The sequence below is a fragment of the Ruditapes philippinarum genome, unplaced genomic scaffold (genome assembly GCF_026571515.1).
Source record: "Ruditapes philippinarum isolate M1 unplaced genomic scaffold, ASM2657151v2 ctg6923_1_1_1_1, whole genome shotgun sequence".
Lineage (NCBI taxonomy): Eukaryota > Metazoa > Mollusca > Bivalvia > Venerida > Veneridae > Ruditapes > Ruditapes philippinarum.
In genome coordinates, this window is record NW_026858328.1 from 47,758 (window position 1) to 64,523 (window position 16,766).

General features: G+C 31.5%; 1 protein-coding gene across 1 annotated transcript; it reads right to left on the reverse strand.

The window, feature by feature from the left end:
• Window positions 1-1,200: 1,200 nt before the first annotated feature.
• Window positions 1,201-15,242, reverse strand: LOC132752835 (WD repeat and HMG-box DNA-binding protein 1-like). The gene is made up of 22 exons (XM_060743224.1): window positions 15,199-15,242; window positions 14,586-14,634; window positions 14,240-14,332; window positions 13,709-13,815; window positions 13,081-13,165; window positions 12,675-12,722; window positions 12,084-12,249; window positions 11,372-11,538; window positions 10,518-10,702; window positions 9,951-10,198; window positions 9,678-9,792; window positions 9,222-9,330; window positions 8,583-8,644; window positions 8,167-8,281; window positions 6,069-6,200; window positions 5,267-5,451; window positions 4,350-4,474; window positions 3,851-3,933; window positions 3,365-3,493; window positions 2,661-2,740; window positions 2,257-2,392; window positions 1,201-1,775 (listed from the first exon to the last, which is right to left on the reverse strand). The coding sequence occupies exons 2-22, from the start codon at window positions 14,619-14,621 to the stop codon at window positions 1,545-1,547; spliced, it is 2,637 nt and encodes an 878-aa protein (XP_060599207.1). The 5' UTR covers window positions 14,622-14,634; window positions 15,199-15,242; the 3' UTR covers window positions 1,201-1,544.
• Between the last annotated feature and the right edge of the window lie 1,524 nt (window positions 15,243-16,766).

The following is a 16,766-nucleotide window of genomic DNA, read 5'->3' on the forward strand; positions in this document are numbered from 1 at the left end:
AAAACTGGCATAAAAACTTAACAAGAAGAAACAAGAAACATGGCAATGCCATGAAACCAGGTTTTCAATTATCACCATTGTAGATAAATATGTTGTATTTGAAATACAAATACAAGCAACAAACAATGTAACTATGTGCAATGTAAAACATGAATAATGTAGGAGGAATTGCCACTGAAGAAGTGTTCACTATAATATTATGTATAAGGAAAAAAACAAAGGGCCATAATTAGGTCAAAAACTATCCAATCACAAAACCCCGACAATATGTGCCAGGGTGCTTGATGACAAAGCTTCTGTGAAAGTTTGAACAAAATCCGTTGAGAAATGTAGGACGAGTTCAGCACAGAAGAATTTGTTCACTATAATTATATTGATAATTCTGTATAATGAAAAACAAGTTACAAAGTAGACATGAAATAATATATCATATCTTTTTTTAAATTACCTCCAAAGATGATATGACCTTTGACTGCCAAATCAAGTTAAAATCATGTAAACAGGATTTTCAATGTTAATGTCACTGTGACCTTGACCTTGGAGCCAGCCATGCGGAACATGCGTTCTGCACGTCATCTTGATGTGGTAAACATTTGTCTGAAGTTTCATCAAAATTCTTCAAAGGGTTGAAGAGTTACAGAGCGGACAGGATTTTCAATGTTAATGTCACTGTGACCTTGACCTTGGAGCCAGCCATGCGGAACATGTGTTCTGCACGTCATCTTGATGTGGTAAACATTTGTCTGAAGTTTCATCAAAATTCTTCAAAGGGTTGAAGAGTTACAGAGCGGACAGGATTTTTCAATGTTAATGTCACTGTGACCTTGACCTTGGAGCCAGCCATGCGGAACATGTGTTCTGCACGTCATCTTGATGTGGTAAACATTTGTCTGAAGTTTCATCAAAATTCTTCAAAGGGTTGAAGAGTTACAGAGCGGACAGGATTTTCAATGTTAATGTCACTGTGACCTTGAACTTGGAGCCAGCCATGCGGAACATGCGTTCTGCACGTCATCTTGATGTGGTAAACATTTGTCTGAAGTTTTATCAAAATTCTTCACAGGGTTGAAGAGTTACAGAGCGGACACAATTTCGTTTGACGCCCATCCGCCCAGCCGCCCATCCGCCCGCCATACCCCAATCTAATAACCAGGATTTTCAAAATTGAAAACCTGGTTAATAAACATTAAACATTCTAACTATTTAGAAAGCTTTTGTTTGTCATGTGTTTAGAATCATTTGTTGACACCATTTTCTATCATGTTGTTTTAGTAAACAAAAACAGTTAGGGCTTATAATGTATTAACCTGATTTTGTTTGTTATTTTTCTTATCTTTTTTAACTGAAGTCAGACTCCCAACTTATTTATGCCTTCTCAATCAGATCTGTTCACCAGTATCTAACACAAGACCTAATGAGCTAACAAGACATGCCTCATTATTCATCACTCAAGCTTTATATTTGAATATAAAATACAGATATTAATTACAAATTAATTAGTATACATATAATATTGGAAATAACATTATCATTTACTATATAAATTAACTATCATCTTTCTTAAAGGCAAAATTTGCAAGTTTAGAGTTAGTTGTTTGAGACAATGGCGTCTTTTTAACATCAGTTTCTATACTGTCTCTGTGTTTTTTGACACCCTCCTCCGAATCTGTATCATCACGTTTCCTCTTCTTGTTTTCCGAGTTATCTTTTGGTTCTGTATCAATACTATTTTCTTTACTTTTCTCACTGGAAGCCTTCGCTTTCTTCACCCAAACCTGAATCATGATATAAACCAAGTGATTTATGATCAGAGTTATATTGTTTTTTTTTTGTTTTTTGTTGTTTTTTTTTTTTTTGGGGGGGGGGGGGGTTAAAAGTTCATTGTACAATGCTATGTATTAATAAGTTTAGCTCCAGGTCTTCAGAAAAAAAACATTTTTGAACCTTTTTGCCTACAGGTAATAAGCCTGACACCCAAACAAGAGAACAGGCATGTTTTATACAACCTATTATTCGCTGCACAACTCTACAATGCCTACAACTAAGCTCAAGGTCTTTTAGTTCCAAACAAGATTTGAAAAAGGTTTTTCTTAAAAGAAAAACACAATGAAGCAAATGTGACCCAAAGAGCAGGGTCAATACTGAATGTAGCCCTTGGACTTATTGTAAAAAGAATATGTGGGTTTAAATGGGTCACAAACAACAGACATTGTGTCATGTGATCACAAAAACTCAAACTATGTTGATATCCTATACCTGTCTCTCTTCTTTGGCTAAAGCCCTAAATTGTTCAGCAGCATATTTACTGAACTCTTCCTCGTCAGTCTCCTGATGGCTTTCCTTCAATCTTTCACTATTCTCCTCCAACCATAGGTCAAAGGCTGATGCAGGTCTAAAAACACAAGTTAATCATATTGTATATTAGCAGTTTTGACAGTTTAAGTAAATAAACCTTAACGGGCTGCTGTAGTTGATACTAGTAACACTAGCTAATTGATTATATTTCTCTAAACCACTGACTAACATTCTTATCTACTAGTATTTTACAATTTCATTACTTAATACAGAAAAGACAGTGGATTTTAATAAGTTTTGTTTCCCCATTTTGTTAACTAGTAAGGTGTAAAAAAATATTATTAATTAGAAATTTGTTGACTTACTTTTGAGAAGCTGCCTCTTCAATTTTGTTTGTTTTAACCGGCTCCGATTTCTTTTTCATGAATAGCTTAGGCTGTGATCCCTACAAGACACACAAATATATAGTCATCATGTTCAGATTGGTTTTTTTGCCCAGATATTTGTATAATTTATAAGTCAAAAGTATAATGTTAAGATCATATGGGTCCTTCACTTATGGCATGTGACCATTTTAGTTCACATAAAATGCCTTATTTTGCATAACTTCCAGTTCCAGTACAAGAATGCACAGAAATACAATGATTGACCATACGTAAACTAATTATATAGCTTCTGAAGTTCTGTTAATATAGAATTCAATAAAGTTGATGAGAATAAAGCCTGTAGCGATGAGTGGTAACGGCAACTGTTAAACACTCATCCATTTAGATCACCATCAATTGCATTATTTGTGTTAATCAAGAATCAGTCACACTATTTCATAAGAGAATATCCACAACAATATCACAAGCCCAAATGTTTTCCTTTTTTAAAGTTTCAACATTCATCCATTAAATATCTTACAATTTGTTCAAAAACTTTTTATTAATTATTTCAATTACATTCACGCTTATATCCAAAAATATTCTATTAAAGACTCAAATTAGTTTGTGACCTGTTGCAGATTGACCTACACTACATGTATTTAAACGCTGATACCAATTGGTGAAGAAGTAAACATGCTAACCTTTTTCTGTGATTTTGTTGATTTTGTATCCAGTGGAAACAAAGGTGAGGGTTTTTCTTTCTTCTTTGACATACTATCAAAAACCTGTGTACCCTTGGTGAATGATGAACTCGACTGTTGACTAGATACCTGAAAACAGCAAAATAAACACATATATGCTTTAAAAAATCTCAGCACAGCATTGACAGTAAACAAAAGAGGACCATAATTGTCCTGGATGGCTTACCATTGGGAAGTTACCAAGGTCTTTTAGCTATGATGGTTTATGAGAAGAGATTTAATACTTTATTTAAAGCAAGTCATTCTAATTAAATTACTAATATAAGTCCGATCATTAAATGCTTTTTCACAAACCTATTATTTAGCTTGAAATTGTATAAAATTTTTATAAAATGTATATCATAATGGGTAAGAACTCAATAAAATACAGTTTAACTACAATAAAATACATAAATTGAGAATCATTTTACATGTGTATAAGATTACCTTGAAAGGGTTCGACCTGCTCTTGAAGGGATTCTGGGACTTCTCTTGTTTGTCTTCTTTGACCTTGATAGCTAACATCGGTCCTGTTGTGATAAATCAGGTGTTACTGTACACAGTAAAATTTGGGAACAAAATTTCATGTGGTTTCATATTTCTTAACTGTGTTTTTAATAATGCAGATTGTGATTTTTTTTCTTCAGATTTTAAAGTGGATAAAATACTATATTCCTAATTACGAAATAAAATTACACACAATAATTTCAGAGAAGTTATTCATAAAACAATAATGATCTTTACCTAACATTAGATGACTACTAAGATCTGTATATTTGGGGAAATTTTCAATCTAAGTACTGACTGAATATTCAATAATGAACAGTGCAGACCACGATCAGTGAAGATGTCACAGATAAGCTGGCTGATCTTGGTCTGCACTGGTTGCCTAGGTAGAATTAGTTACCACAAAGGTTACTTACTATAATAAAATGTCTATAGTCACCTGATGAGCTCTCATCTTCCTCCATGTCAACATCTTGTTCCTGTGTTTCCTCTATATTCTCCGTCTCGTACTGTTCTGCTCTAGATACACTTGTGTACGGTGTTGATCTAGATTCTTCCTCATAACTACCAAATATAATATTTTTACTTTATTATATATCATCATTACATTTTTCTATGGTTTCATCTAACTCTAAATTCTGTTAAGGACATCATACTAATTTGGTAAAGGTTGTGACACTAATTTTGTTAAGGTCGTAACACTAATTCTATTAAAATCATCACACTTTACCTTTTAAAGGTCATAATCATTATTCTGTTACTGTCATCACACTTATTATGTTAAGGTCAAAATCAAACTTTTCCAGCTTTAAACAAGTACCACCCCAAATGCCCATCCATACAAAAAACATGTACCTGGGTAAATGACCAACTTTTGCTTATCTTTTACGATAGTTTCCTCACAATACAACATGATATAAATGTACCTGATTATATATTGTTTAGAAATTTAATATTTTCATAATAATAGTGTTAAAGTAATATGAAACAAAAGATAAAGCTTAACAATTTATGTTTTTCATAAAATCAATAATTAAATACAATGATGCTGTGAAACTAAGACTTCAAGTTTTAAAGCCCATTAAACATTTAATGTGATAAAAAAGATGAGGTATAAACTCTATGGAAACAAACTAGAAAACAAATGTAGAGATTTAAGAGGTTCATTTCTGAGTAAAACATGAAAATAATTTGTAAGAATCACCTGGAGCTAGGTGAAGTAAGGTTTTCCTCCATTAAAGAAAGAGTAAAAATAATTATGACCAAAGAATATGTTCACTGAGATATGAAGTGTAGGGATTAGAAAGTCTCCAGTCTCAACTGTCTACATGACAACACATGTGATCATATATTTACCTTTGAGCATATTGTTTAGCCTCCTCCTCCTCTGCCTTCCTTACAGCCAGTTCACTAATTTTCTGTGCCAGCTGCATGTATCGCATACGACTGCTGTATTTGATGGCCAACTGTAACGTATGCTGGTCAGACATCATATCGCATACCTCCAATGCTCGTGCCTCCCTCTCTGATCTTGCTGAAAGCTATGATACATATAACACATTAATAGGTTGAACATTTTGAAAATAAAATACAAAGAAGCCAATGATGGTTTGAAATAGCTCCACAATAATGTCTTGAAAATTCTCATAAGATGCCTGACATATGATGACTAGGTATAAAAATATTTTTGTTGTACAACAACAATTTTCAGTAATTCAAAACTGAAATTTTCTAGGGCTATATGTTATTGTTCATGTAATGATAATGTATACTGCTAGGAGCCGAATCAAATCAATTTTATTTAGTTACCTAGGCTACCTTTTACTCATTCATTTCTTATTGTAAGAAATAGACTGAATAACATTCAAATCTAATGGGGTTTTATTTTAGTGCACACCTATTTAAATTGCTACCATACATCAGATAAATATGCCTAGAAATAGTCTTTTAGTTTCCAAAAATCTTCAGCAAAGTCTTTGTTTATCTGTTGTTCCCCCCCCCCTCCCCAATTTTAATACATTTTTCAGTAGTCAATCCATCTAACCACTTTCTTGGATGAATAACAAGTAATTATCACTTGTTCCAAACATAAGTTTGAATAAAATCTAATATATAATATACAGCAGTATAAAGAAACTGACTATCAATAATAACTTACAGCAAATAGTTTCATGAGGGCCTCCTGTGCTGGTTTAAGAGCATCAGCCTTAATTGTCTCATCAAACTCAAACCCTTGTCTTGTCCAATGATCAAAGTGTCCTGACAATAGGTTAGTCCTCCATAATGACTCCTGAAAATATTATAATCTTGGATATAAAATCATAACTAAGTGGGCAATTTGTTTTCATAATAATGCATATCTAATTTTATCTATTGTTATTGCTAGGTTACTTCAATATTTGTAATGCTACTAGTCTGTCAAACAGCAACTTGTACCTTTAACATTTCATTATAATTATATTTCAACAAGAGTGCCATTGTCATAAAAATTAAAATGCTCAAAATAAGGAACATCTTTATAAAGTAATACTAAAATCATCCATGTCTGTAGAAGATATGCTCCAGACAATGGTATTCCACCTTCCTCTAAGTGTGACCTTAACATTTGGTCCACACATAACACTTTTTCTCATGGTGGTGAACGTTTTTATCAAGTACTACATAAGTCGTTCCATGCAAGAAGATATGATTAAGACAAAACAAGACGCAGCAAGCCTGTGTAGGGCCATGCTTTAACAAGTTTTTTCAAACATGCATACAAAAAGTTTAAACTCTTTACTGGTTAACAACAACATTACGTAAAATAATATTTTTTAACAATAAATTTGCTAAACAGTTAAATAACAAGAGCTGTCGGTAGGACAGCACGCTCAACTATTCTTAGTGCTTGATAGTAAAAGAGCCTTGATAATGTTAAATTTTTTAAGTTCACAAAAGGGCTATTTTTTTTTTATAAATTCATGTTATAAGCCTAATAGAGAGAGTCTAATTATACAGTATTGGCTTGACTATTCTAAGAGTAATGTGACAAGGGCGTTTTATTGAGTATAATAATACTAATTACCTATGAATACATAAATATGACAGAAAAGGTACAAAGGCTTGTTATTTAAGATGTTTTATCAAGTAAATCACTGCTTTATTATTATGAATGCATAAATTGTCCCAAAAAAGGCACAAATCCTTCAGTAGTTATGGAGATAACAGCTTACAAGCAAAACTTTACCGTGAATTTCTAAGTTGAAAAAGGGGAGAAAAATCAGCCTAAATGCAAGATAGAATTATGGATCTTTGTCAGTGACCTACAATTATGACCCTAAATGCATATGTGAAGTTTTAAATAGATATCTTTAATAGTTATTGAGATATGTAAAACTTGCATGCAAACATTAACCAAGAGACTAAGTAGCAAGATAGAGTTATGGAACTTGGTCTGTGACTTACAATTATGACCCTCCAATTATGACCCTAAGTGCATGTGTAAAGTTTCAAGTAAATATCTTTGAAGACCTTTAACCAAAATTTCTAATTTTCAAAGGGGCTAATAATTCTGCAAATATTGCACACAGAGTTATGCAATTTTGCAAACTGATGTACATTGTTACTATAAAAAAGTATTTTAAATTTCAATTGAATATCTAAAGCAATAAATGAGATATTTGACTTACATAAAAACTTTAACCAAAATTTTTATGTTCCAAAGGGGCATAATTCTGTCAATATTGTAGGCAGAGTTATCCAACTTGTCAATCTGATGTACCTTGTTACTATAAATAAGTATTGAAAGTTTCAATTGAATATCTCAAGCAATAATTTATATTTTGACTTTACAAAAAACTTTAACCAAAATTTCTAAGTTAAAAAGGGGCATAATTCTGTCAATATTGTAGGCAGAGTTATCCAACTTGTCAATCTGATGTACCTTGTTACTATACATAAGTATTGTAAGTTTCAATTGAATATCTCAAGTAATAATTGAGATATTTGACTTTATAAAAAACTTTAACAAAAATTTCTAAGTTAAAAAGGGGCATAATTCTGTCAATATTTTAGGCAGAGTTATCCAACTTGTCAATCTGATGTACCTTGTTACTATAAATAAGTATTGTAAGTTTCAATTAAATATCTCAAGTAATAATTTAGATATTTGATTTTACAAAACACTTTAACCAACGCAGACGCCGACGCGGACGCCGACGTGACTACAATAGCTCTCATATTCTTCGAATAGTCGAGCTAAAAAGCATAAGAATTACCTCATATTGACTTTTCTCTGTGGCAAGTTCGCATAAAGGTATCTGGAAGGGCAAGATGACAGGAGCTGGCCTAGGTAAAGTGGCAGGGTATCTTGAGCCCTTACATGGTATACACCTGCAACAATACAACAAATATACTATTTCTCCTTTTTATTTATATAATTCATTATTTTCAATCTTTATTCACTTTTATTTTACACTGACACTGTGAATAACAAATAGTGACTTTCTAGCTAAAGACCTCATGTGCCTCTTCTTGCAAACATAGGCAATGAACTTTCCAAAGTTTACTGACATAATCCACATTTTTTTTCATAAAATAAACAATCCCAGACCCCTTACTATTTTGACTTAAAAAGAAAGTGTCATGTCAATCTATTTAAAAATCATTATATATAAAATAATGGTAAAATTACCTGAGCTGTTGGGGGTTTTCATGGATACCAACAATCCAGTAATGGTCTGATTTTCCTTTGGCCTGTAAAACATTATCAATTTTAAAACACAAATCATGCAGGAGGTTTTGTAACATATTATTTGCTTTTCAACACTTACTCTAAAACTCACATATCCTGTAGGCTTTATTTTAATTGATAAGAATATTAAACTAATGATTATTTTTTGCAAAAATACTTTAGCTCTGCAATGTTCAAATGACATATACAGCCAAGGTTCAGACTAAGGTATTAATAATTATAAGTAATTACTAAATGGTAACGGTTACCCTCTACTTTGATTGGAATTAAAGTCTCACTAACTAACTCGCTATAAAGTCTTATGGATATTATTCATGTTAACTTCATATTATTTTAGAGACTAGAGGGCAATTGAAATGAATAGAAATATCCTTCTTCCACATGGTACCCGGATAGTCTTTCTTTATGGATGATTTTAAAGTCCCTTATATAGCTATTCAACCCATGTGGAATTTAGCAATGACTCTTAACAGTCAAATAATTCAATTAAAGCACTTGCAACAAAAAATTGAACACTTTCGTACTTAATTAACATAGGCTTTTTATCTGTTAAGGTGCTTTGCATTATCTAAAACTTACATTTGTCCTTGTGTTAGCAACCTGTACCCATGTTTTACCCATATTTCTACAAAGCATTCGCACAATTCCAGTAGAATCCATATAAAATGGTGTTCCTTCAGCCGAGAACCTGTAATATTTTTTCATTTGATAAAAGGAAACTGTATCATAGTATTATGGGGGCAATCTAGCTTCATAAAGCAAATTTTCAAGTCACCTTGATATTGTACATGTCTTATGATGACTTTTTCTAAATAACAACTGGAATAATACCTCATATCTCCATGCACTATTTTTTGTCAAGCATACTATTTACATTTTACATGCAAGCTTAGTACCTTTCTTCCATACCTGACAGTTCCAAACAGTTCAGTCAATGCAGTAAAGATAGCCAATAGCTTTATTGTACAACAATTCAAAGTACTGTTTCTACTTCTAAAGCAACCTAGTTGAAACATATCAGCATAGACTACATACCCTGCCCATGCCAATGTAGACTTAGATGACAATGGTAAAGGTTCTCCATGGATTTCCCTCTTCCATTCTCTTACATCCAACAAAGATACACCAAAACACTGTTCACCAGGTATTCCTGTAATAATATGTCATCAGCATATTAATTTTTTGTGAAATTTGGGTGTATCTAATATTATGTTAAAAAATTCAAATTATCTCATTATATTTTAATTTTTTAATCTAATCAGAAATTCAAGCATAACTTCTGAAACAGAATAAACATTTTAACCATACCCATTCCTCTGTGGTAAACAATCATCAGCTGGTTTTGATGTCCACTCATACACACCACAGGTCCTGGCAGGCTAAATATCTCCTTCTGTACACCAGCCACTGAGAACAGGCGCAAGTTTCTAAGTTCTGTGGCAGCTGCAAGCCATCCCTCACCAAGTGTAACACACTGAATCTCCTCCTCGTCGGGCATACTAATGCTCCATTCTTTATTGTTGTCCCAGGATGAGAAATGCATGCATGTGAGTTTACTGGAATACAAAGAAATATATATCAACAAAATTAACTTTATATATATATAGAATGTTTCTAATTTATCTATACAATTTCTAAGGTTACAAGAAAATAAAAATCATTGAAAACACTTAACATCTAAAGGTTGATTATGAGCTCAAAAAGTACCTTTAAACTTAACTTATTTTAATCAAAACAATAATTCTAGTATTTAAATGCCACAGGAACGAAACAAGACCTTTCAGGCAATTTTGTCTCACTATTGTCTTTGCTGACTTACAAACAAAAACTTAGTCTGCTTAAAACAAAATTGTTCTAATCACATGCTATATTTACCTTGCAGCATCAGAATCCCCCTCTGTTGCTAGGACAACAGCCTCTGTAGACAAGTCTGACATAGTGTAATTAAAGTTGTTCATTATATGCATAGCATGATGTATGGATGTATCATGGAACTCTATATCAATAGAATTCTCATCATCCGAGTTGTACTGTTTTACAACTCCCACAGAGTTCCACACCTGTAAGTGACAAAAATCAAATGCTACAACAGCTTATTCCAACATGTTACTCTCTGGTATCATTCAGACACATTCATACAGCAACAAACCTTTCTTAAACCATTTACACATTTTCCAATCTGATCTACTCGGCAATATGTTTTACAACAGACCTCTGACATAATAAGGCGACATAACGGAACAACTTAAGTCATATGATTCCGCCACTTTGTTTGTTTTGATTTTGATTGTAAAATTTCAAAAATTTTAAAATTTAGTCATAATTTATTGTATTTCATTAATGTGACTTTGGTTAATTGAAAAAGAAAATAGAAGAGGAATCACAAAGAGAAATACTCTAAATACTGAGGGTTATGTCATTTGTTACTTTCTTGCAAAGGAGCACTCCAGTATAACCTAGGAAAATTTCTTTAGGGTATACTCGACATTTCTTATCCAAAGTACACAAGAAAATCCGATGTTTTACAATAGCACATTTTCCTTACATAAAACTTTCAAGGAATAATAAAACCCACAGAAATATCAAAAGTCAGCAACATAGGAAGCCCCTGTATAAGGCATCTGTATATGTGTCTATAGCAAGAAGTGTCTATCACAGTTGAATGAACTACTTTCATAACAGAAAATGTTTTAAAATATGCTCATGTAAAAATTGTCAAAGATACATACCATAAACCTACTAGAAAGATGTTCAGGTGTTGAGCCAGGCTGGAAGGGTCTCTGCAGAGGAGTGGGTTTGAATCCCTCAATGCGGACTTCTGGTTTTGGTATTTCAGACTTCTCAGAGGTTATACTGGAGCCATCATCATCTGCTTTCTTGAAGTCAGGAATACTATCTGCAAGTAAAATACCTTTTGTTGCTGAATTTCAAGTCCTACAATAGGGGCCCTTTGTGCACTTTTGTAGACACATAGTGGATCAGATTAGAAAAATTGACAAAGTAACCTTCCTGGATTTATGCACAAAATTAACAACAATTTTTAATTATAACCAGGAAAGGAGCACCATATATGATCTGTAGGAAAGGATTTAGAGTCAAAAGCGAATTCAAAAAGGTAAAATTTAACTAAATTTTTATATTATTTACTTTGTGTTTTAAAGAAAAGCTAGGTACTGACCAAAAGCAAAACTTTCCATTTTTTCCATGACGAGCAATATCTTATAAAGGAACACATGTTTTATTAACATGAGAAGTGTAAATGACATGATAAAAGTTGGGGGTTTTTTATGATAAAAGTTCTGCACATCACATAATCTTCAAAGCACTCAAATAACTGGTGGGTTTTTGAGTCATACCTTCAGCACTAAAGAAATCGGGCAACTTTTAGCCTACAGTGTTAAAGGCGAAGATTTGATGTTAATAAATTGTGAGTAAAATTACCTCCATCATCATCTGAGAAGAGAGGTTGTGTAGGTTTAGATGTTACACCTGTCATGTCATCATCACTAGCCATTGTATCATCATCATCATTTGTAGCTTGTATGAGAAAATCATCATCTTCATCATCAAATACACCGCTTGCTACCTTACTGCTACCCTCATCATCCTGTTCAACATTCATAATCATTTAAACATGTGCTTACAAAATTGCTTAATTCTTTACATCTTTAATTTATGCACAAACAACTACAGTAACAGAATTCTGAGGCAAGCTTTCAAAACCTACGCCAAAAATGCTATAATGCTATAGATGTAATACAATATGAGGAAATCTTAACAAGTTCATGCAAGAAATTCATGCATATTGCTACTTTTTTAATTTCTTAAACAAAAGCTGTTTTCCAAAGTTTAGCTTTATTAAGATTTGTTTTGTATGGTTTGGACTTTAATATCAGATACATATACTAATAGCCTATGAATGCCTTCTACTGTTCATGGAAAAGATTTTGATTGGCTTGACATCAATGGGAACATTGTATAATTTAAAATCTTCTGTTGACATGTAAAAATGTGGAAAAAAAACTTACATACCTTTTCATTTTCTGTTGTAGATATTTCACTTAACTGTCCAAGTTGACCCTGAAATCAAAATAAACCAAGAATTATTTATATATCAAAGGCCAGACATATTATTTCATTAAATATTTAAGTACAGTCAAAATGTTTATCCGCCTTACTCAAGGTTTTCTGTCAACATGTAGCAAAGAGGGATAAAATGAAAATTGCATTCTTGTCAAATACAAGCTATTCTAATCTATGAAATTCATCTTATTGCATTCACTTAATAGTAAAATAAATATAATTCTTCATGTGAGTTTAAACTGGATAAAAGTGCTTGTCAGTTAACAACTACAATGTATACAATTAGATAAAAATATTGTAGAAGTAAAACTAATGCACTTTGACCTGAAAACATAAGTTGCCTTACTTAACATACCTGATTATCACAGAAGACAAGTTCCATATTTCCTTTTGGATTCCATGCTAATGACATGATAGAGAGTCCTTTCTCATTTTTATGTCTGTAATAATTAATATACTTATTATAATATTTTTTTATTTAGTTTAAAAACATACATTTAAGCTAGAATGTGATTATCAATATTAGGTTTATTATGTTGAAAGCTTTAGGTTTGTTTGAACAACTCTAGAGACTTTAGAATTCACCACTATTAGTCATATGAGGAAACATGGCTGTGACCAATTAAGGCTCAAGCTCACAATCCCGGGTTGAGAGGCAGACACATTAACTACTTGCCTTTCCCCTCTCTTTCAGATACTATAGATAGTTCTATTAAACAGATATTAACTATAATGAAAGTTTGAAACAGTGACTGTGTAAATAGGGATCATTTATACATCTAGACAGTCAAAAGCTTTTTAAAATAAGAAAGAGTAAGTCAAACCAAGGCTATAGCAGTTTTTAAAATAGAAATACATGTACAAGGTCAAACCAAGACTGTTCATAAACAACATTTTCAAGTCTGTTAACAAAGGCATCAATACAATAACATGCTAACACATATTTCTATACTTATTGAATGTATAGAAAAAATATCACTTACTTATCAACACATTTCTTGGACTGTAGATTGAACACACAAATCCAACCATCAGACCCTCCTGCTGCTAGGTATTTCCCATCTGGACTAACAGCTAGCACTGACACATGCTATAAATATTCAAATACTAAAATATCAAGAAACAAAAATACACATTTTCAAATAGAAAAAAACATCTTTAAAAATCTGTAAATACCATACCAATATTACTATCAAATCACAAAATTTACAAACTTAAAATTCTCACAAAACCAACCTTCCCAACAATATCACATAAGTGGAATAATTAAAGGGCCATAACTCTGCCAAAATGGATCAAAATACAAATTTAATACTATCAATATGGGCCAGGGCATTCTGTAAAAGTTGGGTTATAATCCAGAGAAATGTAGGACTTGCATACAGGGGAAATTTGATTCCTATAGATCCTACATGTAAAATTGTGTAAAATAGATCAATATCTCTTGCAGAGAATCAACAGGCAACATCTCACAAATTTGTAAAATTTTGAAAAATATCAAAGTTTCACTATACCTCAGTAAATGATGAGTCAGTCAAGGTAGATAATTTCTTCCATGTTTCTCTCTCATACATATGAATCTCTTTCTGAACTGGTATGAAGAGTATCTACATAAAATAGACATCAAATTTTATCATTCTTGCAATCATATCCTTTTTAGTTTCAGTTTTTTGGGGTTTTTTTTTTTTAGTTTTTGGTTTTGTTTTCTTTTTGCATTTATCATTTAAAATAATAGCAAATATAATTCTATGAAATTTTTCCAATAAAAGCATTTACTAACCTACATTAATTCCCTTTCAAATAAGTTTATTGTTGAAAATTGATAAGACTGAACAGAAACGTAGACCAAACATTACTTACTTTCCCATTTTCTGGTTCCCAGCACATCCTACACATTGTTTTTGACAAGCTATTGATATAAAAGAAACAAGCAGAACAATATCTTAATTCTTTATTCACATTTCATTGCAAAGTAATATTTTCAGTAACATCCATTTTTTAAAAAAACTTGTTCAATTTTAATTTTAGATTGTCACTTCAATGTAAATATATTGCAAACAAGTTCATATGAATCCATCTTCATCAAGGTTTAAAGCTCTGCACTACATCAAAGCATAAGCAACATTCTCTAAAAGGTGCAAAAAAATGGTATTCTTCAGAAGTCCAAGCAATACATCTAAATCTTAAAATACTGCATTCTTTTTTCTTTTTTTTTGGGGGGGGGGGGGGGGGGGGGCAACTACACTGACAAAAAGATTGTGAGCTTTTACTTATCTTTTGCATCCCATAATGTTTCTAAAGTTAAACAAAATCATATTCAAAAAGCTTTTGTTTCCATTAAAAAAATGTTGTTCTAGAAGCAACAATGCATGAAACTGTGTCTTAAAATGGATTAAAATGATGTTTCCACACGGGCTAGCACAAGTTCTAGTTATACATCGAGATATATGTAAATAAGAAACTTATATATTACCTTGCATCACTACACTTAGGTAGAAGAGAGAAAGATTGTATCTGTGAAAGTCATATCTTTTCCAAAAGCGGACTGTTCCCTCACAACTTGGGAAAAAACCTTCATAAAAATAAAAAAACTTTTAAACACTTTGGAAATTTTTTTATGGTAATAATGAGTTGCCTATTCACCACTATAGCAAAAAAACCCGTCCCGCAAATTTTTGGGTTTAGTCTGTGTTTTTTATTAAAAAAATTAAAAATAAAAAAATTTTTAAGTCAACTGTGGGATGCTGCCTAAATTTACCAAAAGCTTGCATGGTTTAAGTCATTATCAGACCCCGTTTTGTACTTTTTTAAAAAATAATAAATATAAAGGTTTAAATTTCAAAAATGAATCTTAAATCTTTTTTTTAAGACACTATGTTTTTTTTCCTTTTTCTTTTTTAATAATAGGAAAAAAAAAGCAAAAAAAAGGAATTTAAAGACATGATAGATAAATTTTTCATCTTTCATACATTTCCCTTTTTAAGAATTATGGGGTTTGTAAAATATCAATTTAAAAATTTTAACTTTTGAGGGTCTAGTTCATTTTTTTAAAGAGGAAAAAAAAGTGGGGAAAAAATATAACCCAAAAAAAAGAATTCTTCCCCTTTTGGGTCTAAAACCACACTGATACAGGTGCCCCAATGTCCCCGGGGTTTTAAAAATGCAAAATTTTCCCCCACATCAAAAAATTTTTTTAGTAAAATCACTGGAAAAAAAAACTTCTTTTAGCATGAAAATTTTCTTTTTCAAATTTAAAAAAATTTCTTACCCACTGCCTGAAACCCCTTCAATTTAAAAAACCAATAAATACTTTCAAAATATTTGTTTAAAACATAGACTTAAAAAGCAAGTTTTAAAGCAAAGTTTTAAAATTTTAAAAAAACTTTAAAATTTTTAAATTGTCATTCAAAATTTTTTAAAAAAAAAAAAAAACTGCAAATATACAAATTACAAAATAAAAAATTACCTAAACAAACCCGCCCAAATAGAGTTTTAACCCCTTTTATTTAAAACAATGTGATTGGCAGGGGCAGTAAATTTTTTAAAATCCCATTGGAGTACCTTTTTTTTTTTTTTTTTTTTTTTTTTTTTTTTTTTTTTTTTTTTTTTTTTTTTTTTTTTTTTTTTGGTTTTTTTTTTTTTTTTTTTTTTTTTTTTTTTTTTTTAAAAATTTTTGTTTTTTTTCCCCTTTTCAAATATACGGCAATGTTTCCCCCAAAAACAAAAAGGGAGGACTGCTTCCCCCAAACCCGTTAAAACCCCCAGAACAATGAGAAAAAAAATTTCAAGGAAAAAAATCTGTCAAGCAAAAACAATACTGAGTACATTTTTTATTTCAACACAGTCTCCATAAGCAGACAAAGAAAGAAAAAAAAGTCTTCACAGAGCCTCGAGAGGTACCGTACAACTTGGTTTCTCTAAATAAAAGTGTCCTACATACTGGAGTCCCTCTCCCAAATAATGTGCATTTTTTATTTAGGGACTTTTTTATAAAAAAAAAATTTTTAGCAATATCTTCACCTTGATGGCTATGGCAAAAGA